The following is a 25,538-nucleotide window of genomic DNA, read 5'->3' on the forward strand; positions in this document are numbered from 1 at the left end:
ATGTGTGTGTGGATGGATGAGAGAACGAGAAGGTATGTAATGGATGCAAGAGCATACAGTGCTTGGGGGAGTGGACTTTGTGACCAACACTTGGTGGTGGTGAAAGTCTAGGTGCAAATGCAATGGATAAACAGAATAAGGGAAGGACAGGAGGAAGTAGTCCATACAAGGAGGGTGGAAAGGTTGCAAGAGAATGGAAAAATGGCGAAATATAAGAGTGAAGTGGAGGAGCAACTGGGTAAATATGATTTGAAGCAGATGGGGGAGGTGGAAAGTGTGTGCATGATATTCGCAGAAGAAATCTGTGCACAATGTGAGGTGGTGTGTGGGGTGAAGAGAAGACGGAAGGGGGTGCAAGGAACAGCATGGTGGAATGAAGAGGTGAGGCAAGCTGTAGCGCAAAAGAAGAAAGCATATACGGAGTGGTTGGGAAGCAGAGGATGGAGGAAGTTGAGAAACGGAAAGGAGAATTGTATGCAGAGAGGAAGAGAGGTGAAAAGATTAGTAAGAGAGAGTAAGAACAGAGTGGATGAGGAATTAGGAAGAAATTTGAGTGTAAAATGGAGAGAATGTAAGAAAATGTTCTGAAGGGAGATAAAGAAATATGGACAGGGTGATAAAGAGGTTAGTAGGGGAGTGAAAGATAAAACTGGAAGGTTGGAACTGGAGAAGGGAGAAAAAGTGAGCCAATGGAGGGAACACTTTAAGGAACTGTTAAACAAAGAGAATAAAAGTAATGCGAGTTTAGCTGGGGAATATCTGGGAGAAGGAGGGTAGTGAGAAGGGCGGAAGAGATCAGTAGGATGGAAGTAGTGGAGGCAATGAAGAGTCAAAATGGGGAAAGCCCCAGGAACTGATTGAGTGTGTGGTGAAGCGATGAAGCATGGGGGAGAGATAGCAGTAGAATGGATATGGAAGATGTGTAGATTGGCCTGGAGGAAGGTACTGTCCCGGACGATTGGAAGTCAGGTATAATTATTTCCCTGTACAGAGGAAAAGGGGAAAAAGAAGTGTGTGGTAATCATAGAGGCATTTGTCTTCTTAGTGTAATAGGAAGAGTATATTATGGTAGGATAGTAATTGACAGAGTTAGGGACATAACAGGAATTAGATGGAGAAGAACAGGGAGGTTTTAGGAAGGGAAGAGGTTGTGTAGATCAGATATTCATCCTCAGGTCTTCTGTGGAAAAGTTTCTAGAGAAGGGAGAAAAGTTGTATACGGCCTTCTTGGATTTGGAGAAAGCATTTGACAGAGTGGATAGACAAGGAATGTGGAAAATATTCAGAATATAGAGAGTTAATGGGAAGTTGTTGAAAGCCGGGAAGAGTATGTATGAGGGTGTTAAGGCTGCAGTGCATGTGGATAGTGAACTGAGTTTTTCTATTTGAAGGTTGGGTTGAAACAGGAATGTGTCATGTTTCCATGGTTGTTCAATCTGTATATGGATGGGGTTAGAAAAGAGATACAAAGTAGACCAGTGGATACTGGAGTGGCCCGAATGACAGAGGGCAGCGTTTGGAAACTCCCTGCACTGTTGTTTGCAGATGATATTGTATTGTTAAGTGAAGACGAAGGGGAACTGCAAGGCTTGGTGAATGAGTCTGGGAGAGTGTGTAGGAAACGGAATCTAAAGTTGGATGTAGGGAAGAGTAAAGTAATGGTTTGGAGAGAAGTGAAGTCACAGAATGTACAGTGAGGTTGGATGTTGAGGATATGGAAAATGTGAGTACATTTAAGTACTTGGGTAGAGTGATAAGTAATGATGGAAGTTTGGAGGATGAAGTGCTTGAAAGTGTACAACGAGGAAGAAAGGTTGCTGTTTATTTAAAGGCAGTGGCAAGAAATAGGGAAGTGAGCATGGAAGTAAAAAAAAGTCGCTTCATGATAGTATTGTGATTCCAGCACTAACATATGGAAGTGAAGCTTGGACCTTGTTGGATGGACATAAGAGTGAGAGCAGTGGAAAGGAGTTATTTGAGAGGAACATGTGGAGTTACATGGAGAGACAGACTGACAAATGAGAAAGTGAAGGAGCGTTGTGGTGTGAATGTGGATGTGACAGAAAGCGTTAAGAGAAGTATACTGAGGTGGTTTGGCCATGTGGAGAGGATGAAGAGCGAGAGACTAACGACGAGAGTGTATGTGAGTGAGGTGGAGGGGAGAAGAGGAAGGTGGAGGCCGAAGATGAGACTGAGGGATGGAGTGGAAAAGCATATGAGAGAGGGGTGTGTGAGCTGGGGGAGGGTGACATGGAGGCGATCTGTTTGTGGTCACCCCTTACTGGACTATGGCGTCTGGCAATAGGTAAATAGATAGATAGATAGATAGACAGATAGATGGATGGATGGATAGATAGATAGATAGACAGAGAATACTCTGTCATAGGTTGTCACAGGTCAAAGTCAAATATTTGGTTCTTAGCCTACTAGTTGGTGGTCGTGGGTGTTGCACTCTCTATGTGCTCCTTGTCGATAGTGTAATCATATTATTAAGCAGGTACAGTACACATTAACTATTAATTCACTGGGCAATAGTATTAAACTGGATACTGTAAACTGTTGAAATTGTAATTACTTCAATACGCAGATACAGTAAGTATTAAATATTAAATCACTGTAGAACGGAGGGGGGTGCAAGGAACAGCGTGGTGGACTGAAGAGGTGAAACGGGCTGTGGCACAAAAGAAGAAAGCATACAATGAATGGATGAGAAATAGGGGCGTGGAAGAAGTTGAGAGGCGGAAGAGAGAGTTATATGTAGAAAGAAAGAGGTAAGAAGAGAGTGGATGAGGAATTTGGAAGGAATTTGAGTGTAAATTGGAGGGACTGTAAGAAAATGTTCTGGAAAGAGGTGAAAAGAGTAAGACAGGGTGGAAGTGAAGTTAGCAGGGGAGTGAAAGATAAAAATGGTAGATTACTAGTGGAGAAGGGAGAAAAAGTGAGCAGATAGAGAGAACACTTTAAGGAATTGTTGAACATAGAGGATGGAAGTAATGCGAGTATAAGTGGCTGGGGAATGGCTGGGAGAAGAAGGGAGGTGAGAAGACAGGAAGAAATCAGTAGGATAGAAGTTGTGGAAGCAATGAAGAAAGTTAAATCAGGGAAAGCCCCAGGAATTGATGGAGTGTTTGGTGAAATGCTGAAGCATGGGGGAGAGATAGTAGTAGAATGGATGTGGAAGATGTGCAGATTGGCCTGGGAGGAAGGTAGAGTCCCGGAGGATTGGAAGTCAGGTATAATTATTCCCTTGTACAAAGGAAAAGGGGAAAAAAAGTGTGTGGTAATCATAGGGGCATTTGTTTTCTTAGTATAATACGAAAAGTGTATGGTAGGATACTTATTGACAGAGTTAGAGAAAGAACAGAGAAATTAGCTGGAGAAGAACAGGGAGGCTTTAGGAAGGGAAGAGGTTGTGTAGATCAGATATTCATTCTCAGATCTTTAGTGGAAAAGTTTCTAGAGAAGGGAAAGAAGTTGTATGCGGCTTTCATGGATTTGGAGAAAGCATATAACAGGGTGGATAGACTAGGATTGTGGAAAGTGTTAAGAATATATGGAGTAGATGGGAAGTTGTTGAATGCTGTGAAGAGTATGTACGATGGTGCGAAGGCTGCAGTGCGTGTGGATGGTGAACTAAGTGAATTTTTCTCTTTGAAAGTTGCGTTGAAACAGGGATGTGTCATGTCTCCATGGTTGTTCAATCTGTACATGGATGGGGTAATAAAAGAGGTACAAGGTAGGGTAGTGGATGTTGGAGTGGCCCTGGTGAGAGAGGATAGTGTTTGGAAACTCCCTGTACTGTTGTTTGCAGATGATACTGTGTTGTTGAGTGAAGACGAAGGGGAGCTGCAAGGCTTGGTGGATGAGTTTGAGAAAGTGTGTAAGAAACGGAATCTAAAGGTGAATGTAGGGAAGAGTAAAGTGATGGTCTTTGAGAGAGGTGAAGTCAGTGAATGTACAGCGAGGTTGGATGGTGAGGAAATGGAAAATGTGAGTACGTTTAAGTACTTGGGTAGTGTGATGAGTAAGGATGGAGGTTTGGAGGGTGAAGTGCTTGAAAGGGTACAGCAGGGTAGAAAGGTTGCTGGTTCTTTGAAAGCAGTGATAAGAAACAGGGAAGTGAGCATGGAAGTGAAAATGTTACTACATGACAGTATTGTGATACCAACTCTAACGTACGGAAGTGAAGCTTGGACGTTGTTGGAAGGACACAAGTCAAGAGTGAGAGCCGTGGAAATGAGTTATTTAAGAGGAGCCTGTGGAGTCACATGGAGAGACAGGCTGACGAATGAGGATATAAAGGAGCGTTGTGGTGTTGATGTGGATGTGATAGGAAGCGTTATGAGGAACACACTGAGGTGGTTTGGCCATGTGGAGAGGATGGAGGGTGAAAGACTGACGAAGAGAGTGTATGTGAGTGAGGTGGAGGGGGAAAGAGGGAGGGGGAGGCACAGGATGAGATGGAGAGATGGGGTGGAGAGGTATATGAGAGAGGGGGGTGTGAGTTGGGAGCAGGGGAGTGAAATGGCGGGAGACAGGGCGACTTGGAGGCGATTTGTTTGTGGCCACCCCAAACGGGATTGAGGCGTCTGGCAATAGATAGATAGATAGATAGAATGGTAATACTGTGGTTGGTATAAAATTGCTGACATAATAATAATCCAGCAAGTAAATACAGTATTAACACACTGTTATATTACTCTCCTTATGTTAACACCGTGTGCCAGGTATATCAATTATGTCAACTAACTTTAAGTGTTAATGTGAAGGACGTGCATATAATGCGTCTCACTTTTCAGTCTCATCTCATGAATTAAGATTGGTGAAATTAGTCTGCTCTACAATGATTTTCGCCAACCTTTGATGTACCCATGGAAACCTTCCTGCTCACGGTGTCCCTGGCGCTTCGCGAACCTTCGTTCGAGGACCTCTGCACTGCAGTCTACTTACCAATAGCCAGCAGTTGCCAGAAGTATATACACAGTTCAGCCATCCAGGACAGCACTCCTTTGTTCTCCCACTTGTTGCCCTCCTTGGCCGCTCCATCCCACTTGTCCTGACCCGGGCCTTTGCCTTGGGTGTTAGCAATATGCCAGGCCCGCTTGTTGCAGGACACGTAATGCACAACACCCAGGGTCATGGTGCACGCCAGCTTGGCCACCACCGAGCTTAGACGAACGATGCGGACCGCCTCCTCTGATAACCCGACGCATTCTGCACAGAAGAGGGGAAGGGTAGAATTATGTTTATATCGAATGCAGGAGGGTCATCATGAGACAGAGTGACAGATAGATAGAGAGATAATTTAGAAAGATAGATACATAGACAGATAGGTAGGTAAGTAGATAATATAGATAGATACATAGACATAGGTAGGTAGGTAGGTAGGTAGAGAGAGAGAGAGAGAGAGAGAGAGATGTACTGGGTAATCTTGCTTAGTTAAGGCCAGGAGCAATGGCCCATGGGTCTCTCAGTCAGAGCAGTCCCTGCTGAACCGAATAAAACCTGGTGATACTAACGCTGGATTTAAAAAACTATCATCGTGGAAAGCAGTTTGTAATTCATTCACTCCAGGCCGTTCTTCCAAGGATAAAGAAAATCGTATAATGATAAGAACAATTAATTATAAATTAATTATAGTAGTGAAGGTTATAACTATTTCAGTCTCAATATCATTCTGACCTAGAAATATTACTAGTTGATGGACATTCGAATTAATCCATCTAAACTTGAGCAAAGTACAAATTGTTCAGCACTGGTATAAAGTTAATTTAAACCTGCATAAATTACATGATCAGTATTCGTATGGATTTATCAAAACCTGTTGAGATGGCTCTAGTTGTTCGGCATTCTCATCAGTCCAGGAGAAATAGTATGTTGTTCATATTAATGTAAGTTCACCGCTCGCATTAGTGTGGGAAATAGCAAACTTGTTTAAATTCGGATAAGTCCATCTCCGGGGGGAATGCCAAGTTAATATGGGTGTCAGTCCACCTAATCCTGGGGGAAGGTTATGCTGTTCAGCAATGACATTAGTCTTGGAGAAATTACAAACTTTCTTGTTAGCATTCTTATCAGTTCATCTAAGCCTGGACAAATGTCATGTTCAGCATTCGTATCAGTTTACCCCAACTCGGAGAAATGGCAGTTTGGTTAATCGAAACTAAGAAATAGCAAGTTAGTTAGCCGAAACCCAAAAATGGCAAGTTAATTACCTGAAACCTGGAAAAATTGTAAGTTAGTTACCTGAAGTTCAAAGAAACGGCAAATTAACCGAAACGTTGATAAATATCTAGTTATCATTCATACCAGTCCCTGGGACTGACCTGGTTCCTCTGTGGATATGATGGCGATGAGGATCTCAGGAGTGACCCCAGGCGGCGGACTCTGGAGCAACTGGGCCAGGTTCAGCACCACGATGGGAGCGTCCTCCAGGAAGATTATCACCAAGCGAAGCAGTGACACCTCGGCGATCTCCATCATATATTTCTCGAAATTGCGGTACTCCTGGGCGAAGTTGCGGTCCTTCCAGTGCAGTCTGGCTCGACGACCGTATATCCACGCGTCTAAGTATCTGTGTGAGTGGGACGAGAGGCCAGATGGAGTGGGAGGTTGCATAAAACATCGTGAATATGTGGATGATTGGAAGAGCGAGCACACGGGCTTTCCAGTGTAGTCTTTTCTGCCATTCGTATACGATGGTTGGATAGACGGAATGTTTGAAAATATTTGTACTGTTGAAAGTTTTGTGTATGACGGAATGTATGAAAGGATTTAAAAAAAAAGCATGAAAGAAAATACTGATCGATGGAAGAATAGAAGTGTGTGAATATGTGAAACCTCGAGAATACTAAGATGGATGGATGGTAGAATACTCATTGATAGGGTTAGGCATATGACAGAGGAGCTAGTTGGAGAAGAACAAGGGGGATTTAGGAAGGGAAAAGGGTGTGTAGATCAGATATTTGTTCTAAGATGTTTAGTGGAGAAGTATCTAGAGAAGGGAAGGAAAGTGTACGCTGCCTTCATGGACTTGGAGAAAGCTTATGACAGAATAGATAGGAAAGGTATGTGGAAGGTATTAAGAATATATGGAGTGGAGGGGAAATTGTTGAGTGCTGTGAAGAGTATGTACGAGGGAGCTAGGGCTACGGTGCGAGTGGATGGTGAGCTGAGTGAGTTCTTTGATCTCAATGTGGGACTGAAACAGGGGTGTGTAATGTCTCCTTGGCTGTTTAATATATATATGGATGGGGTCGTAAAGGAGGTACAAGGTAGGGCAGTGGATGTGGGGGTGGCCTTAATGAATGAGGGTGAGATTTGGAAGCTTCCGGTGTTGCTGTTTGCTGATGATACAGTATTGTTGAGTGAAGATGAATGGGAGTTGCAAGGTTTGGTGAATGAATTTGGGACAGTGTGTAGGAGGAGGAAGCTGAAAGTTAATGTAAACAAAAGTAAAGTTATGGTGTTTGAGAGGAATGAAGTCACAGAGTGTGCAGTGAGGTTGGATGGTGAGGATATGGAGAATGTGAGTGCATTCAAGTACTTGGGTAGTGTGATGAGTAAGGATGGAACTTTGGGGGATGAAGTACGTGAAAGGGTACAGCAGGGAAGGAAGGTTGTTGGCACACTGAAAGCAGTGATGAGAAATAGGGAGGTGAGTATGGAAGTTAAGAAGTCACTGCATGATGGTATTGTGATCCCTACCCTGACGTATGGAAGCGAGGCGTGGACCTTGCAAGAGGGGAACAAGTCAAGAGTGAGAGCAGTGGAAATGAGTTACTTGAGAGGAGCATGTGGAGTGACATGGAGGGACAGGTTGACGAATGAAGAAGTGAAGGAACGTTGTGGGGTAGATGTGGATGTGGTTGAAAAGATTAGGAGAAATACACTGAGGTGGTTTGGACATGTGGAGAGGATGGAGAATGAAAGACTGACTAAGAGGGTGTATGTAGGTGAGGTGGAGGGAGGGAGAGGGAGGGGTAGACCGAGGATGAGGTGGAGGGATGGAGTTGAGAGGTATATGAGGGAGGGGGGGGTGAGTTGGGGGGAGGGGAGTCAAATGGTGGGTGACAGAGTGACTTGGAGGCGTTTTGTCTGCGGCCACCCTTTGCGGGATTAGGGCGTCGGGCTATAGATAGATAGATAGATAGATGGATGGATGAACTGATGAGCGGATGGATAAAACATCGTGGATATATGAGTGCGACATGGAGCTTGTGTCCTCCCAGTGTAGTGTGTGGCACACGTCCGGGTATCTGTCTGAGGAAGTTGGGATTAGAGAGGGGATGCATGGAGCCTTCTTGTACCAGTTAAAGTTTGTGTAGCCTACGCTTGGGTGAATGGAAGTTGATGGATGGAGAGTTGGACGGATGGAAGTCCGAGAAAATTTGTTTTGATGATAGCTGGAAGCTTGTGAATGGAATATTTAGATGGATGGATGGAAATAGTGGATGCTGGAACAGATGGAAATGTGTGACTGGATGCAGAGAGGAGTGAATGGGTGGATGGATGAATGGATGAGCGAATGGAAGCACATGTATGCATAGATGAAACAGTGCCTGAAAAGTCATAAATAGATGTTTGTGAATATTTGAATGAATGTTTGGGTAGAAGCTTGAGATGGATTGATGGACTGGTGGATGGATGAAAGTTGTAGTCCCAGACTCTTCACCCCTTTCAGCTCGATTGATGGCCAGTTGTAAACAGAATGGAGGGCTGATATGATGGAAAACCAAGGAGACTCGTCCCTACCTCATGAATAAGACTCATCGAATTTCATGCAGCCACTAAGTATTCGAGCTGTGAGACTGGCAAAGTTTCGCTAGGTGTATACAGCCGAGTTTAGTGCAGTATGGCGCGTTGCATTATGGCCGTGTTGTAAAGTGGCAAAGACGACTTCGTAGCACATCTTTAGCGATTTATTTTCTCGTGTGTCGTTAATTTATAGCTTTAATATTGACATGGTATGCATCAATAACATACAAGAGGATATTAAGGCATAATGCTCATAATAAATCGCTAAGGAAGAGGTGTTGCGAAGTCACCCAAGCCACTCAGAATACGACCCATACACCAATGAGTGAGAGTGTCTGATGGAAGGACTGTGGAGGTCAGAAGGGTTAAATGGGTAGATGGATGGGAGGACAGATGGATGAAAGGGTGGGTGGATGGGAATTTGAGAACATTTGCATCAGCGGAAATGAAGGGTGAAAATAAATGAGTGGAAGTATTAAATGCTTGAAGGATGGAAGTGTGTGTATGTATGGAAGCTTAAGAATATAATTATGAGTTAATGTAGTGGTGAATGAACAGATAGACAGATCGATGAAACAGTGTGGGTCTGAAGAGGAAGCTGTAGACTTTCCACCCGTATAGGATGGCTGGACAGCAAGGAGTCTGAGTCTGAGAATGCTTGAACGGATGAAAGCAGGCAAGTGTCTGAGTTGATGAAAGGTTGGCAATACATGAACTGAAGTATCAACTAATGGAATGGTGAAGTCCATAAAGTATGGAAGGTTAAATATACAAAGAGAGATGTGTGGATGGATGGAGAGATGCAGATGTGCCCACCTCTAATCTACAACTGGTCAACTTTGGGACTGGCTTCCTCAGTCATTCCAGTGCCTTAGACCTCCATACTTTTAAACACAGTGTGTCCACACAGCTAGAGATGAACTGTTCCTGACTTTGTTTTTTTTATTGGAAAGACATTTTGTATGTCATTAGCTTTGGGTTCTTTCGTATTTGCATACAAGCGATACTTAAACGGATAAAAAGAAAAAAACATATGTATGAAAGAATCAATGAGAAGGCTTGAGTCGATGACAGTATATATCATGGTATGCAAGGTATGTCTGTCTGCCTCTCTCTCTCTCTCTCTCTCTCTGTCTGGTCTGTCTGTTTGCCTGTCTGTCTGTCTGTCTTTGTCTGTCTGTCTCTCCCTCTCTCTCTGTCTCTGTCTCTGTCTGTCTGTCTGTCTGTCTGTCTGTCTCTCTCTCTCTCTCTCTCTCTCTCTCTCTCTCTCTCTCTCTCTCTCTCTCTCTCTTTCTCTCTCTCTCTCTCTCTGAACCTGATCTTATGCAGTAACGACATACCTTTCCACGACACATCACTACCTTTGCCTTGTATGCTGCCGCACCATATCGTCCCACCTCAGAGCATAAGATGATGCACTCTGATACAACTGCTGTGCTGTCGTTACCCTTAGTACCGCCATACACAAAGAATCACAATACAGGATGTTGTATAATCTCACATATCAGTTTAACTGATTCATCTGTGTCTGCGGTATTTGATCATTTTCATAACCTTGGGATTCCAGAAGCGATCTCCTGTGTGTGTGTGTGTGTGTGTGTGTGTGTGTGTGTGTGTGTGTGTGTGTGTGTGTGTGTGTGTTCTTACCTAATTGTATCTTTACAGGAATGAGTCAAGCTCGTACTGTCCCGTGTATTAAACCATTTTTATCATACATATCCTTAAATTTATGAATAGTTTTGGCACACACTATTTCATTTCGTAGTGCATTTCACTGATCAATTGCCCTATTTGGGAACCTGAATTTCCATACGTCTTTTTCACCTCTCTTTTTATGCATTTCTCGCAGTGTCCTCTTGTTGATGCCTCCCCGTAGGTTATGTACTCACTGATGTCTATTTCTCTTTCCCTGAGATGCATTTATATATCATAATCATGTCTCCTCTTTTCCTTCTCTCTTATAATGTTGGTGGGTTTAGTTGTTCTAGTCTTTCTTCGTAGTCTAGATCATTTTTATGCTTGGTACCCATTTTTTAGCTGTCCTTTGTACTTTTTCAGTCATATCTCTCTCTCTCTCTCTCTCTCTCTCTCTCTCTCTCTGTCTCTCTCTCTCTCTCTCTCTCTCTCTCTCTCTCTCTCTCTCTCTCTCTCTCTCTCTCTCTCTATATATATATATATATATATATATATATATATATATATATATATATATATATATATATATATATATATATATATATATATATATACTGTATATATATATATATATATATATATATATATATATATATATATATATATATATATATATATATATATTGCCAGACGCCTCAATCCCGTTTGGGGTGGCCACAAACAAATCGCCTCCAAGTCGCCCTGTCCCCCGCCATTTCACTCCCCTGCTCCCAACTCACACCCCCCTCTCTCATATACCTCTCCACCCCATCCCTCCATCTCATCCTCGGCCTCCCCCTCCCTCTTCCCCCCTCCACCTCACTCACATACACTCTCTTCGTCAGTCTTTCACCCTCCATCCTCTCCACATGGCCAAACCACCTCAGTGTGTTCCTCATAACGCTTCCTATCACATCCACATCAACACCACAACGCTCCTTTATATCCTCATTCGTCAGCCTGTCTCTCCATGTGACTCCACAGGCTCCTCTTAAATAACACATTTCCACTGCTCTCACTTTTGACTTGTGTCCTTCCAACAACGGCCAAGCTTCACTTCCATACTTTAGAGTTGGTATCACAATACTGTCATGTAGTAACTTTTTCACTTCCATGTTCACTTCCCTGTTTCTTATCACTGCTTTCAAAGAACCAGCAACCTTTCTTCCCTGCTGTACCCTTTCAAGCACTTCACCCTCCAAACCTCCATCCTTACTCATCACACTACCCAAGTACTTAAACGTACTCACATTTTCCAATTCCTCACCATCCAACCTCGCTGTACATTCACTGACTTCACCTCTCTCAAAGACCATCACTTTACTCTTCCCTACATTCACCTTTAGATTCCGTTTCTTACACACTCTCCCAAACTCATCTACCAAGCCTTGCAGCTCCCCTTCGTCTTCACTCAACAACACAGTATCATCTGCAAACAACAGTACTGTACAGGGAGTTTCCAAACACTATCCTCTCTCACCAGGGCCACTCCAACATCCACTACCCCACCTTGTACCTCTTTTATTACCCCATCCATGTACAGATTGAACAACCATGGAGACATGACACATCTCTGTTTCAACCCAACTTTCAAAGAGAAAAATTCACTTAGTTCACCATCCACACGCACTGCAGCCTTCGCACCATCGTACATACTCTTCACAGCATTCAACAACTTCCCATCTACTCCATATATTCTTAATACTTTCCACAATCCTTGTCTATCCACCCTGTCATATGTTTTCTCCACATCCATGAAAGCCGCATACAACTTCTTTCCCTTCTCTTAAAACTTTTCCACTGAAAATCTAAGAATGAATATCCGATCTACACAACCTCTTCCCTTCCTAAAGCCTCCCTGTTCTTCTCCAGCTAATTTCTCTGTTCTTTCTCTAACTCTGTCAATAAGTATCCTACCATACACTTTTCCTATTATACTAAGAAGACAAATGCCCTTATGATTACCACACACTTCTTTTTCCCCTTTTCCTTTGTACATGGGAATAATTATACCTGACTTCCAATCCTCCGGGACTCTACCTTCCTCCCAGGCCAATCTGCACATCTTCCACATCCATTCTACTACTATCTCTCCCCCATGCTTCAGCATTTCACCACACACTCCATCAATTCCTGGGTCTTTCCCCGATTTAACTTTCTTCATTGCTTCCACAACTTCTATCCTACTGATTTCTTCCTGTCTTCTCACCTCCCTCCTTCTCCCAGCCATTCCCCAGCCACTTATACTCGCATTACTTCCATCCTCTATGTTCAACAGTTCCTTAAAGTGTTCTCTTCATCTGCTCACTTTTTCTCCCTTCTCCACTAGTAATCTACCATTTTTATCTTTCACTACCCTGCTAACTTCACTTCCACCCTGTCTTACTCTTTTCCACTTTACACTCAGATTCCTTCCAAATTCCTCATCCACTCTCTTCTTACTCTCTCTTACTAATCTTTTCTCCTCTCTCTTTCTTTCTACATATAACTCTTTCTTCCGCCTCTCAACTTCTTCCACGCCCCAATTTCTCATCCATTCATTGTATGCTTTCTTCTTTTGTGCCACAGCCTGTCTCACCTCTTCAGTCCACCACGCTGTTCCTTGCACCCCCCTCCGTCTTCTCTTCCTTCCACGCACCACATCACATGCTGCACATATTTATTCTGTAAATATCCTACACACACCTTCCACGTCTCCCATCTGCTCCAATTCATATTTGCCCAATCGTTCCTCCACTTCTCTTTTATACTCTGCCTTTTTCTCATCTTCTTGTAACCTTTCCACTCTCCTTGCAACTACTCCTTCCTCTCGTCTTTCCCTTCTTCTATTCCTCCATCTTACTTTAATCCTAATTCTGGCCACCGCCAAGTAGCGGTCAGAAAGTCCACTCCCCCAACCTCTATAAGCTCTTGCATCCATTACACATCTTCGCATCCTTTCATTCACACACACACATAATCAATCATTGCCTTCCTTTCATTCAGTTCACCACCCACCCTTCTCATCACTCGCCATGTATACCTGTGGATCATTTTATGCCTGAAGAGGGTATTGGCTATCACCAACCCCCTCCCAGCACAAATGTCCACTAACGCACTCCCATTCTCATCTATCTATCTATCTATCTATCTATCTATCTATCTATCTATCTATCTATCTATCTATATATATATATATATATATATATATATACACGTGTTTTTTTTACATGATTCCAGACCACTGATGCAGATTCCAGGGTTGGTCTGATGAATGACGTTGTTATCATTCTCAGCATGTCTTCATTTATATATACCGGTATATGTGAATGCTATTCTCATATTAACAAGCAATGTGTGCATGTTCCATAGCTTCTCATTTATGTGGTCAGCTGGAGATAGTCTGTTATTGATAATCACTTCTAGCTGATATGTGTAGGGTTGAACTTCCTAGCTCATAATCCCAATCTGGTCTTATTCCACTTTTCCCAAACTTAATTACATGGCATTTGTTCATACTGAGTTCCATTTGCCATCTATTGTTCCATTCATGAAGCTTATATAATTCTTCTTGTAGCTCTCTGTAAGTTTCTGTGTTGGTAAGTCTCCTTTGTATTTCTGCATCTTCAGCAAACATATTTAGATAGTTTCCACTTCCAATGTTCCTGTCTATACTATTTATATATACCAAAAATATAACTGATGCCAGCACTGAACCCTGTGGAACTCTGCTAGTCACTTCCTTCCATGATGAGTAATTACCCCTTAGTACTGTTCTCATTTCCCTTTTTCTGTGACAATCTTGCATCCAACAGAACAGATTACCATCCTCCTTGATGGTACAGTTTCCATAAAAGTCTTTGGTGCGGTACTCTGTCAGATGCTTTCTTAAAATCTAAATAAATTCTGTCCACCCATCCCTCTCTTTTCTGTAGATTTCTGAAACCGTCATAATAGCTTATTAGGTTTGTAACACATGATTTTCCTTTTCTTAAAAGGACCTGTCTCTCTGTTATCATATTGTATTTTTCCAGATGGTTTACCTAAATTTTTCTTCTTAGCTTTTCTAGTCCCTTGCGTACAACACTGGTCAATGATACTGGTCGGTAGGTGAGTGGATTCTGTCTATTTCCTTTCTTGAATAAGGGAACAATGTTTGCTTTTTTCCAAATATCTGGTAGTTTATCTTGACTTAAGGATTCCTTGAATATTAAATATATTGGTCTGCTTAACTCTTCTGCACATTCATGCAGCACCCAACCTGAAATTTCGCCAGGACCATTTGCTTTTCCTTTGTCAGATTTACTTAACTCTTCCTGTACTTCTTTTTCTAATATTTGTATATCTGGTAATATGTGTGGGCATGAATGTTCCATATCACCTCTCTCAAAATTACTTTTTTCTGTAGAAACTGATTGGAAATTTTTGTTACGAACTTCGCAAATATCTTTTTCTTGGATATAGGTTTTCTCCTCATCCAAGATAGACTGTATTTTAACTTTGGTTTTGCTTCAGATGTAACTGTAAAAAAAGCTATGGTTGATCACTACTATAATTTATAATGTCTTTCTCAAACTGTCCTTGAGCATCTCTCCTTATCCTTGTATAATAATTTCTTGCCTGTTTATAGTTGTTATATGCCCTCTCACTATTGTGTCTTTTGTATCTGTTCCACAGCAAGACTCTTTTCTCTTTTGATTTTTCACATTCTCTCTTAATCCACTTTTTTATCCTTATTTATATATGTTTCTTTTTGCTGAGGGACATAATTTTGGACTCCTGTTTCATATAATTCACAAAATCTTCTATATATAACATTTATATCTTGTCCTCTAAGCTCCTTTTCCAAATCTACAGTATTTCTATGAAGTACTTCTTTGTGTCATGGTAGTTGCCCTGTTTGTAGTTGAGACTCTTTTTGTAACACTACTGCTGACTATATCATATGCAATCCTGAAGTTGATATTTAATACTACATGGTCACTTTTGCCGAATGGAGGGTGATACATCATGTTGTTGCTATCATTATCTTGCCTGGTAATTATAATATCCAGTAATGATGAATCATCAAGTACTCTTTTTCTGGTGTTTTCCTTTACATACTGTGTTAAGACAAAACTCCTGTACAAAATCTAGGCGTTTTTGATGCCAACAGCTTTCATAGCGTCTTACGTCTAAAGTATTCCAATTTATATCTGTGTTGAAATCTCCAGTTCATAGTGTGTGTGTGTGTGTGTGTGTGTGTGTGTGTGTGTGTGTGTGTGTGTGTGTGTGTGTGTGTGTGTAAAATGATGGCGTGTTAGAAAGATTAGCTGGTTAAATGGATGGATGGATGGATGATGGGAGGAAGCCTTTGAATGCATGGATCGCTACAAGTACAAGTATTAACTCTGCTATGAATCTATCATGACATATCTTTCCATTCAATTTTGCTATGACATGATTTTTCCATTTGATGTTATTATGACCTGACTGTTTCATTTACCTCTGGAGGAACATGTAGTGCAGAAAGAGCTTAATGTTTGTAACCTTTTCACGGCGATGCGTTTCTACCAGACTAATTTAAAGCAAGATAAATAGCGACGAGACATGACGTGAGTAAAGGGGTTAATGGTTGGGTGGGAGTTTGAGAATATTCGAACTGATAAATGAATAAATGAGTAAGTGCATGGAGAAGCTGGAGATGGAGATAATGCCAGGACAAATGGAGTGATGGATGAATGGATGGATGAATGGATGAAGGTGTCTGGGTATAACATGCAATAAATATATGGGATGAAAGAAAGTCATAAAATGCATGCTTCGGGGGGCAGACAAATGATGTAAATGAATGGAAGGTTGGTTGGGTGGGTGAAATGAATGGAGGGAGTGATGGAACGATAGAATATTGGAGCAAGCCTTTCTTAGCCATTTATATTTCGTGAAACACCTTAGTATTCCCTTCAGTGCCACTGATGCACACTGTGTCGACATTAAGCAGATACAGTTTACATAAAAGAATGCCGAGGAGTAAAATCTTAAGTAAATAGCTAAGGAGTCTCTGACATGGCGAGAACATGGTTCATCATCATCATCATCATCATCATTCTAAGGAGTTTCTTACCTGAGGATTGGGCTGATAGGGAAGAAGACAACCCGTATGATCCATTTGGCTGGTCGGTGGATTGGTGACAGCTCATGGGCCCTCAGGTACCTGTTCAAGTGTTCATGAGATCAGCAGCCGTCCTCTAGCTGACATAGGCTTCGAAGCACTCTCTTCCTAGTGATTCATTTGTATATAAGACTTTTACATTCACCTCTGTGCTATTTACCGTATACCGTATTATTATCGACATAGATTGCATCAATAACATTCAAGAGGATACCGAAATTGAACATGAAGAATACATTACCAAAGCCCTTAAGCCTTCGTAGCACCTCTTCTTCAGCGATTTCTTTTGCATATTAAACCAATACATTCTCATACATGCTATTCATACAGTTTTATTATCGACAGAGTTTGCATATGAAATTTGTCACTATGAGCTAGGACGAAGCCCTCATGAATCTCTCATCAAGTAGTAGCATTTTCATATATGTGCAGCCCAATCCGGCCAGGCCCGACCGTAAAGCTTTTGAGAAGCTTATACCTCAGCAACCACAGGGCCGATCATTGCGTGGTTTGCACCATATGATACCCCAATTCTCTGACGGGTTTCATCACACCAAGGCGGTGCACGTGGCATGTGACACGCGCCAGTGCAGCACGTCGAAAATCTTAAAAAAAATACCACAGGTCAGACAGTTTGTCATAACGGCATGAAATTTGGTAGGCAGATAACCATCCATATACTGTACTCTAGGCATCCTCAGGGTTACCCTAGGCATCCTCAGGGTGTAAGGCGACATTTCAATGCTATCGGATTTAAATGGCCTCGCTCGTACCTCGCCAACAAAGGCGTTTTACTGGTTCATACAATTTTATTATAAACACAGTTTGCATGTTAAAGGGACATTGAGGTGTGATGTAAATAACGAATCGCTAAAGAAGAGGCGTTATGAAACCTCCTAAGCCACATACTGTACAATATTTAACACTTTAATTCCTAGCACGCCATTTATCTATCTATCTATCTATCTATCTATATCTATCTATCTATCTATCTACATATCTATCTATCTATCTATAAAAATAAATATATATATATATATATATATATATATATATATATATAAATATAAATATAAATATATATATATATATATATATATATATATATATATATATATATATATATATATATATATAATGTTACGGTCATTTTGCGAAATTGGTCATTTTGCAAAATGCCCGGCCATTATGCAAAAAGACCAAATCCGTGGTCAATTTGCAAAATGACCTAAGTATCTGGTCATTTTGCAAAAGGACCAAGGTTTTGGTCTTTTTACAAAATCACCAGTATTATCGTTGGTCAGTTTGCAAAATGTCCAAACAACAAGTAGCCAGTTGAAAAAAAAGGTGAGTAAATGATAAAAGGTAGTGAACGTAAAATAGAACAAGTTGAAAGAAAGGCGAGTAAACGATAAAAGGAAGTGAACGTAAAATAGAACAAGTTTATTCATTCTTAGGAAATACATTAAACCTTAAAAAGTATGTTTATTCAACCTTCATGATATATATATATATTTTTTTTTTACAGAAAATGGTCCTACATCCTTAAGCGGGTTTGTGCATGTGTGTGTGTGTGTGTGTGTGTGTGTGTGTGTGTGTGTGTGTGTGTATCGGACTTGTTAGCGCAAGAGGCACTGCGTCTGCATCTGCTTTTGCATAAAACATTGTTTTTTAAACACTTGCAGCGTCTGGTCAGACATGACTTAGTGCAAGAGCATTTAGCGAATCCCTGATCTTGTCCCATGGATTCTGCAGTGGCTACTTCCCGCAGACTTACTTCCCGCTCCTGTACTACATCTTCTATCGAAAGGAATTTTTCTACACATTGAGTAAATTGGTTGCGAGTGTACACCTGCTTAAGCAGGCCGTGCTTTGTACCAAGCTTGTATGTGCCATTGTCCAATGCCTGAACAACAACGGCCTTCACATTAGGAAACTCTGCACGTCCGCGGTCAACTAATGAAACAGGAACCAACACAGTGTCCCCTGCATGGGCTGGTTTAAATCGCCTCACAGAATTATCCATCATTTTTTTTAGCTTGTTTCTGTTGTTCTATGTTGGACTTCATTTGTTCAGTATGAATACTGCGATTCCGATTGCAGATGGAACAAAGCACAGGCTCATCAACATCTTCATTCATCACAGAACACGGAGTATAAGAGTGACATGGGTTCCCACACACCTTGCACACATTTGAACCAAAGTAGCTTTTACCACAGGAGATGCAGTTAATGACAGCGGATGGTTCTTCTTGCTCCTCAGCACCTATCTCTTCCTCCTCTGTATCTGCGTCCTCCTCATTGACAACACCTAGTGCTTCTGCAAGCTGCTCCTCCGTCTGCATACCGTCCATGACTTCCTCTGGTACAGAAGATGCGTCAACACCAAGACGAGCCTTCTGTCCATACATGGCCTCATATGGTGTTCTTCCAATTCCGGAGTGAAAGCGGGTGTTTTTCTTCCACTGGACAAAGCGCAGTCCCTGTGACCATTGTGTAGTGTTGTTGTTCTTCATCCAACATGCAAGAATTGCTTCAATATCCCTGTTGGCTCGTTCCACCGAGCCCTACGATTGTGAATGTCGTGGTTTGCCATGAACCAGCTTACACTCTGGCCACATCACCAGAACTTCCTTGATAAGCTGAAAATTAAAAGAGTGAACATCAAACCTTGTCATATATATCACCTCGCTAAGTTTCTGGTGTCTTTTTGTGACCATGTCTGATATTTCTGCTAAGTTTTATGAAAACTGGTTGATTTAAAGAAATGATGTATTCTATACCTTATTTGAGAATTCTCTACCATTGTCAGACTGCAGGATATGGGGGCTCCTTTGTCACAGATTATGTCAACGAGGTGGAAAGCAACCTCCTCAGCAGTTTTCGTCTGTAGAGCCCGAAGACACACCATCTTGGTCAAGTGATCCTGATAGTTGAGAATGAAACGATGTTTCCCATCTGGCTGGCTCTGCATATCGATCAAGTCGACCTACAAACAGACAGAATCGGACCCATTTTAGGGAAACTTTCAGGTCCTTTAGGGCAATTCGTAATTAACTTCAAACTCTTTTACATTGGTATGATGTGCGGAAATACAACATTATTCTTTCCTAACAAATACGGCCTTAACCAGTGCTTGTTTACTAACCTGAGCTCGTGAGTTCATGCTGTTTGAGACAATTGGCTTGACAATCACAGACTTGCGTACAGTGGTTTTTTTCAGCTGACACTCCTCACACAACTGTAAATACAACTGTATTTGGGATCTTGAAATATTGGCATATTTTTCACTTGTTTCCTTAAACACAACAGTTCTACCTCCATGCCCACTTGCACGATGAACAGCATCGATCACATCGAACACATCTTCAGCGCATACGAATCTAAGCTGAGTTCCCTTTTTCTGCAGTTTCTGAACGGTGATACTTTCAACTGTGACCTCAAGAATTTCATATTTTCGTAACAACCGATAGTCCTTCTGCGTCTTTTTCATGTTAGGACGTTTAAGTTCAGTCAAACGAATCAGAATTTGTTCGTATTCATTTCTTGACAACAAACTCGAAGTATTTAATGCTTTGTTTTCCTCAGCCGTTACCAGCTTTGTATAAAAAACACTTCTTTTATTTTCTATTGTACAGATTTTTCAGAGTATAATAAAATACACACAAAGTAATGGGAGTAGCACCACGTTGCCCATCGTCGCCTGACCTTTAGTAGTGCCTGACTGATAACGGCCTCACCAGTCAGCTCCCATTACTACTATCCGACGCACACACAAACACACACACACGCTCGTTTTTTCGCCTTTTTTTCAACTGGCTACTTACTGTTTGGACATTTTGCAAACTGACCAACGATAATACTGGTGATTTTGTAAAAAGACCAAAACCATGGTCCTTTTGCAAAATGACCAGATATTTAGGTCATTTTGCAAATTGATCACGGATTTGGTCTTTTTGCATAATGGCCGGGCATTTTGCAAAATGATCAATTTCGCAAAATGACCGTAACATATATATATATATATATATATATATATATATATATATATATATATATATATATATATATATATATATATATGCAGTGATTGTAGCGTATGCACCGTGTGTGGACAGAAGTGAGAGAAAGATTTTGGGATGAGCTGGATAAAGTAGCGGGAGAAATGCCCAGGAGCTACAAGGTGATCATAATGGGGGATATGAATGGAAGAGTAGGCACTGGTCCTGATGATGACATAATGGGTTGTTATGGAGTACGAGGAGCAAATGTTAATGGGAAGCGACTAAAGGATATGTGTCAGGAGAGGAGATTGTGCATTTGTAACTCGTATTTCAAACACAAAGATGCACATAAATATACATGGTATAAAGGATACACGTATTGTGTTGAAAGAAGCCTGATTGATTACGTGCTCGTAGAGAGATCGATGATGGGAATGGTTGCTGATACGAGGGCCGTGAAAGGACGATGTGGAGGTCTGTCAGATCATATGATTGTGGTATACAAGATCAAGCTGAGAGGAGTGAGGTGGATCAGGAGAGAGAGGAGCAGTCAGGGAGAAAGACTGAAAGTTGAGAAGCTGAGGATAAAAGAAATGACAGATGATTACAAGACCAAAGCAGAAGAAGAGTTAGAATCAGTGAACTGGAATGAAATGGATCTGGACAGCCTATGGAATGCATATAGGGATTGCTTAGTTACGAATGCTAAAGTGGTGTGTGGAGTGGCAAGAATAACAACAAAGAAGAAAGATACGGCATGAAGGGATGAGGAGGTGAAGATAACAGTGGAGGAAAAAGCGAAGAAGTGGCTAAAGTGGTTACAGGATAGGGGTTCAGTTGAAATAAGAACTGAGTATATTGAGAGCAAGAAGCACGTAAAGAGACTAGTGAAGAGGAAAGAGAAGGAGGTAAATGATGACCTAGGAGGAAAAATGAATGCAAACTACTCTGGAAATAGGAAGTTATTCCAGAAAGAGGTGCGGAAATGTAGAAGTCAAAGCGGAAAAAAATGGAATGGTGTGAAGGATGTAGGTGGTAGATTTTTTTTTTTTTTATGCGAGGAAGAAGGAACCAAAGGCCATGAGCCCGCAGTAACAGTTCCCACCAAGAGAAAAACAAAATACAATAGAGAGCCAAATTCAAGATCCGATCATTTTGAGATGCCTGGACACACTGCGTTTGAAAGACTGCAGATCATAGGCAGCAGGAAATACAGACAGAGGGAGACAGTTCCAGAGCTGACCTGTTGCATAAATGAAAGACTGGGAGTAACGGTTAACTCTTGCATTAGAGAGTTGGACAGAAAAGGGATCAGAGTTTGCTGCCAGACGGGTGCTACGCGCCCGTCGTAGAGGTGGAGGAATGCAAGCAGACAGTTCAGAGGAGCAGTGACCATTAAAGTAGCGATAGAAAAGAGATAAAGATGCAACAGTGCGGCGAAGAGACAGAGGTTGAAGGGAGTCAGTAAGAGGAGGAGAGTTAATGAGACGAAAAGCCTTTGACTCCACCCTATTGAGAAGAGCTGTATGTGGGGAGCCTCCCCACATATGAGAGTTGTACTCCACACAGGGGCGGATAAAACCCCTGTATAGAGTCAACAATTGTGCAGGGGTAAAGATAGAGCAGAGTCGGCTTAGCACACCCAATGGAGATGAAGTAAGGACCAGATGGAAAGATTATTTTGAAAGCCTGATAAATGGGAATAGAGAGAGCAGAGCGGCTGTAAACATGATTGGTTTTGAGGGTGTGCAGAGAAGGAATGCAGTTCCAGGAGACGTGACACTCGCACAGGTAAAGAGTGCGGTGAAGCGGCTGAAAAATGGGAAAGTAGCTGGGGTTGATGAGGTGTATGCAGAGATGATTAAGTGTAGTGGAGGGAGTGGAATGAAGTGCTTGTTGGAGATACGTAAGAAGGCATGGATGAATGAAACTGTGCCTCCAGAGTGGAAAAAGGCTGTGATTGTACCCCTGTACAAAAATAAACATGAGCGGAGTGAGTGCAAGAATTATCATGGCATAAGTTTATTGAGTGTGGTAGGGAAGGTATAAGGAAGAATTATCATAGAGAAAGTAAGAGAGATACCAGAAGTCCCAGTGAGTGATAAACAGGGTGGCTTTAGGAGTGGCAGAGGATGTGTGGATCAAATATTTGCAGAGACAGATAGCAGAGAAGGCTTGTGAAAAGGACCATAAGGTGTTTATGGCATTCATGGATCTGGAAAAAGCATACGATAAAGTAAATAGAGAGGGATTATTGAAAAATTTGCGCATGTACGGTGTAGATGGTAAGCTGCTAGGTGCTGTCAAGAGTTTTTTTTGATGGTAGCGAAGCATGTGTAAGGGTTAATGGACATCTAAGTGAATGGTTCACGTTTGGTGTGGGAGTGCGACAAGGTTGTGTGATGTCCCCACTGTTGTTCAATATATATATATATATATATATATATATATATATATATATATATATATATATATATATATATATATATATATATATATATATGTTACGGTCATTTTGCGAAGTTGGTGATTTTGCAAAATGCCCGGCCATTATGCAAAAAGACCAAATCCGTGGTCAATTTGCAAAATGACCTAAATATCTGGTCATTTTGCAAAAGGACCATGGTTTTGGTCTTTTTACAAAATCACCAGTATTATCTTTGGTCAGTTTGCAAAATATCCAAACAGCAAGTAGCCAGTTGAAAAAAAGGCGAAAAGACGAGTGTGTGTGTGTGTTTGTGTGTGCGTCGGCTAGTAGTAATTGGAGTTGACTGGTGAGGCCGTTATCAGTCAGGCACTACTAAAGGTCAGGCGACGATTGGCAACGTGGTGCTACTCCCATTACTTTGTGTGTATTTTATTATACTCTGAAAATCTGTACAATGGAAAATAAAAGAAGTGTTTTTTATACAAAGCTGGTAACGGCTGAGGAAAACAAAGCATTAAATACTTCGAGTTTGTTGTCAAGAAATGAATACGAACAAATTCTGATTCGTTTGAATGAACTTAAACGTCCTAACATGAAAAAGACGCAGAAGGACTATCGGTTGTTACGAAAATATGAAATTCTTGAGGTCACAGTTGAAAGTATCACCGTTCAGAAACTGCAGAAAAAGGGAACTCAGCTTAGATTCGTATGCGCTGAAGATGTGTTCGATGTGATCGATGCTGTTCATCGTGCAAGTGGGCATGGAGGTAGAACTGTTGTGTTTAAGGAAACAAATGAAAAATATGCCAATATTTCAAGATCCCAAATACAGTTGTATTTACAGTTGTGTGAGGAGTGTCAACTGAAAAAAAAACACTGTACGCAAGTCTGTGATTGTCAAGCCAATTGTCTCAAACAGCATGAACTCACGAGCTCAGGTTAGTAAACAAGCACTGGTTAAGGCCGTATTTGTTAGGAAAGAATAATGTTGTATTTCCGCACATCATACCAATGTAAAAGAGTTTGAAGTTAATTACGAATTGCCCTAAAGGACCTGAAAGTTTCCCTAAAATGGGTCCGATTCTGTCTGTTTGTAGGTCGACTTGATCGATATGCAGAGCCAGCCAGATGGGAAACATCGTTTCATTCTCAACTATCAGGATCACTTGACCAAGATGGTGTGTCTTCGGGCTCTACAGACGAAAACTGCTGAGGAGGTTGCTTTCCACCTCGTTGACATAATCTGTGACAAAGGAGCCCCCCATATCCTGCAGTCTGACAATGGTAGAGAATTCTCAAATAAGGTATAGAATACATCATTTCTTTAAATCAACCAGTTTTCATAAAACTTAGCAGAAATATCAGACATGGTCACAAAAAGACACCAGAAACTTAGCGAGGTGATATATATGACAAGGTTTGATGTTCACTCTTTTAATTTTCAGCTTATCAAGGAAGTTCTGGTGATGTGGCCAGAGTGTAAGCTGGTTCATGGCAAACCACGACATTCACAATCGTAGGGCTCGGTGGAACGAGCCAACAGGGATATTGAAGCAATTCTTGCATGTTGGATGAAGAACAACAACACTACACAATGGTCACAGGGACTGCGCTTTGTCCAGTGGAAGAAAAACACCCGCTTTCACTCCGGAATTGGAAGAACACCATATGAGGCCATGTATGGACAGAAGGCTCGTCTTGGTGTTGACGCATCTTCTGTACCAGAGGAAGTCATGGACGGTATGCAGACGGAGGAGCAGCTTGCAGAAGCACTAGGTGTTGTCAATGAGGAGGACGCAGATACAGAGGAGGAAGAGATAGGTGCTGAGGAGCAAGAAGAACCATCCGCTGTCATTAACTGCATCTCCTGTGGTAAAAGCTACTTTGGTTCAAATGTGTGCAAGGTGTGTGGGAACCCATGTCACTCTTATACTCCGTGTTCTGTGATGAATGAAGATGTTGATGAGCCTGTGCTTTGTTCCATCTGCAATCGGAATCGCAGTATTCATACTGAACAAATGAAGTCCAACATAGAACAACAGAAACAAGCTAAAAAAATGATGGATAATTCTGTGAGGCGATTTAAACCAGCCCATGCAGGGGACACTGTGTTGGTTCCTGTTTCATTAGTTGACCGCGGACGTGCAGTTTCCTAATGTGAAGGCCGTTGTTGTTCAGGCATTGGACAATGGCACATACAAGCTTGGTACAAAGCACGGCCTGCTTAAGCAGGCGTACACACTCAACCAATTTACTCAATGTGTAGAAAAATTCCTTTCGATAGAAGATGTAGTACAGGAGCGGGAAGTAAGTCTGCGGGAAGTAGCCACTGCAGAATCCATGGGACAAGATCAGGGATTCGCTAAATGCTCTTGCACTAAGTCATGTCTGACCAGACGCTGCAAGTGTTTAAAAAACAATGTTTTATGCAAAAGCAGATGCAGACGCAGTGCCTCTTGCGCTAACAAGTCCGATACACACACACACACACACACACACACACACACACACATACACACACACACACACAGGCACAAACCCGCTT

General features: G+C 41.7%; 2 protein-coding genes and 3 pseudogenes across 2 annotated transcripts in view; 2 read left to right on the top strand and 3 right to left on the bottom strand.

Annotated features, from left to right (window-relative positions):
• LOC145404003 (uncharacterized) overlaps positions 1–25,538 on the bottom strand; it is a 364,619-nt gene that overhangs the window by 128,620 nt on the left and 210,461 nt on the right. Inside the window, exons 3-5 of the mRNA XM_080275607.1 lie at positions 16,514–16,603; positions 6,327–6,574; positions 4,951–5,196 (exon numbers count right to left, since the gene is read on the bottom strand). Of these exons, the coding sequence (XP_080131733.1) occupies positions 4,951–5,196; positions 6,327–6,574; positions 16,514–16,603 (584 nt within the window). The remainder of the gene's footprint in view (positions 1–4,950; positions 5,197–6,326; positions 6,575–16,513; positions 16,604–25,538) is intronic.
• On the bottom strand, positions 18,171–19,182 carry LOC145403915 (SCAN domain-containing protein 3-like; annotated as a pseudogene).
• Positions 19,182–23,116, bottom strand: LOC145403916 (KRAB domain-containing protein 2-like). Its single transcript, XM_080275524.1, has 4 exons — positions 23,074–23,116; positions 19,710–20,188; positions 19,345–19,550; positions 19,182–19,203 (listed from the first exon to the last, which is right to left on the bottom strand). The coding sequence occupies exons 1-4, from the start codon at positions 23,114–23,116 to the stop codon at positions 19,182–19,184; spliced, it is 750 nt and encodes a 249-aa protein (XP_080131650.1).
• LOC145403917 (KRAB domain-containing protein 2-like) lies at positions 23,448–24,460 on the top strand (annotated as a pseudogene).
• On the top strand, positions 24,460–25,468 carry LOC145403918 (SCAN domain-containing protein 3-like; annotated as a pseudogene).

The sequence above is a fragment of the Coenobita brevimanus genome, chromosome 62 (genome assembly GCF_032717465.1).
Source record: "Coenobita brevimanus isolate Jiangsu-jjx chromosome 62, ASM3271746v2, whole genome shotgun sequence".
In the NCBI taxonomy this organism is placed as follows: Eukaryota; Metazoa; Arthropoda; class Malacostraca; order Decapoda; family Coenobitidae; genus Coenobita; species Coenobita brevimanus.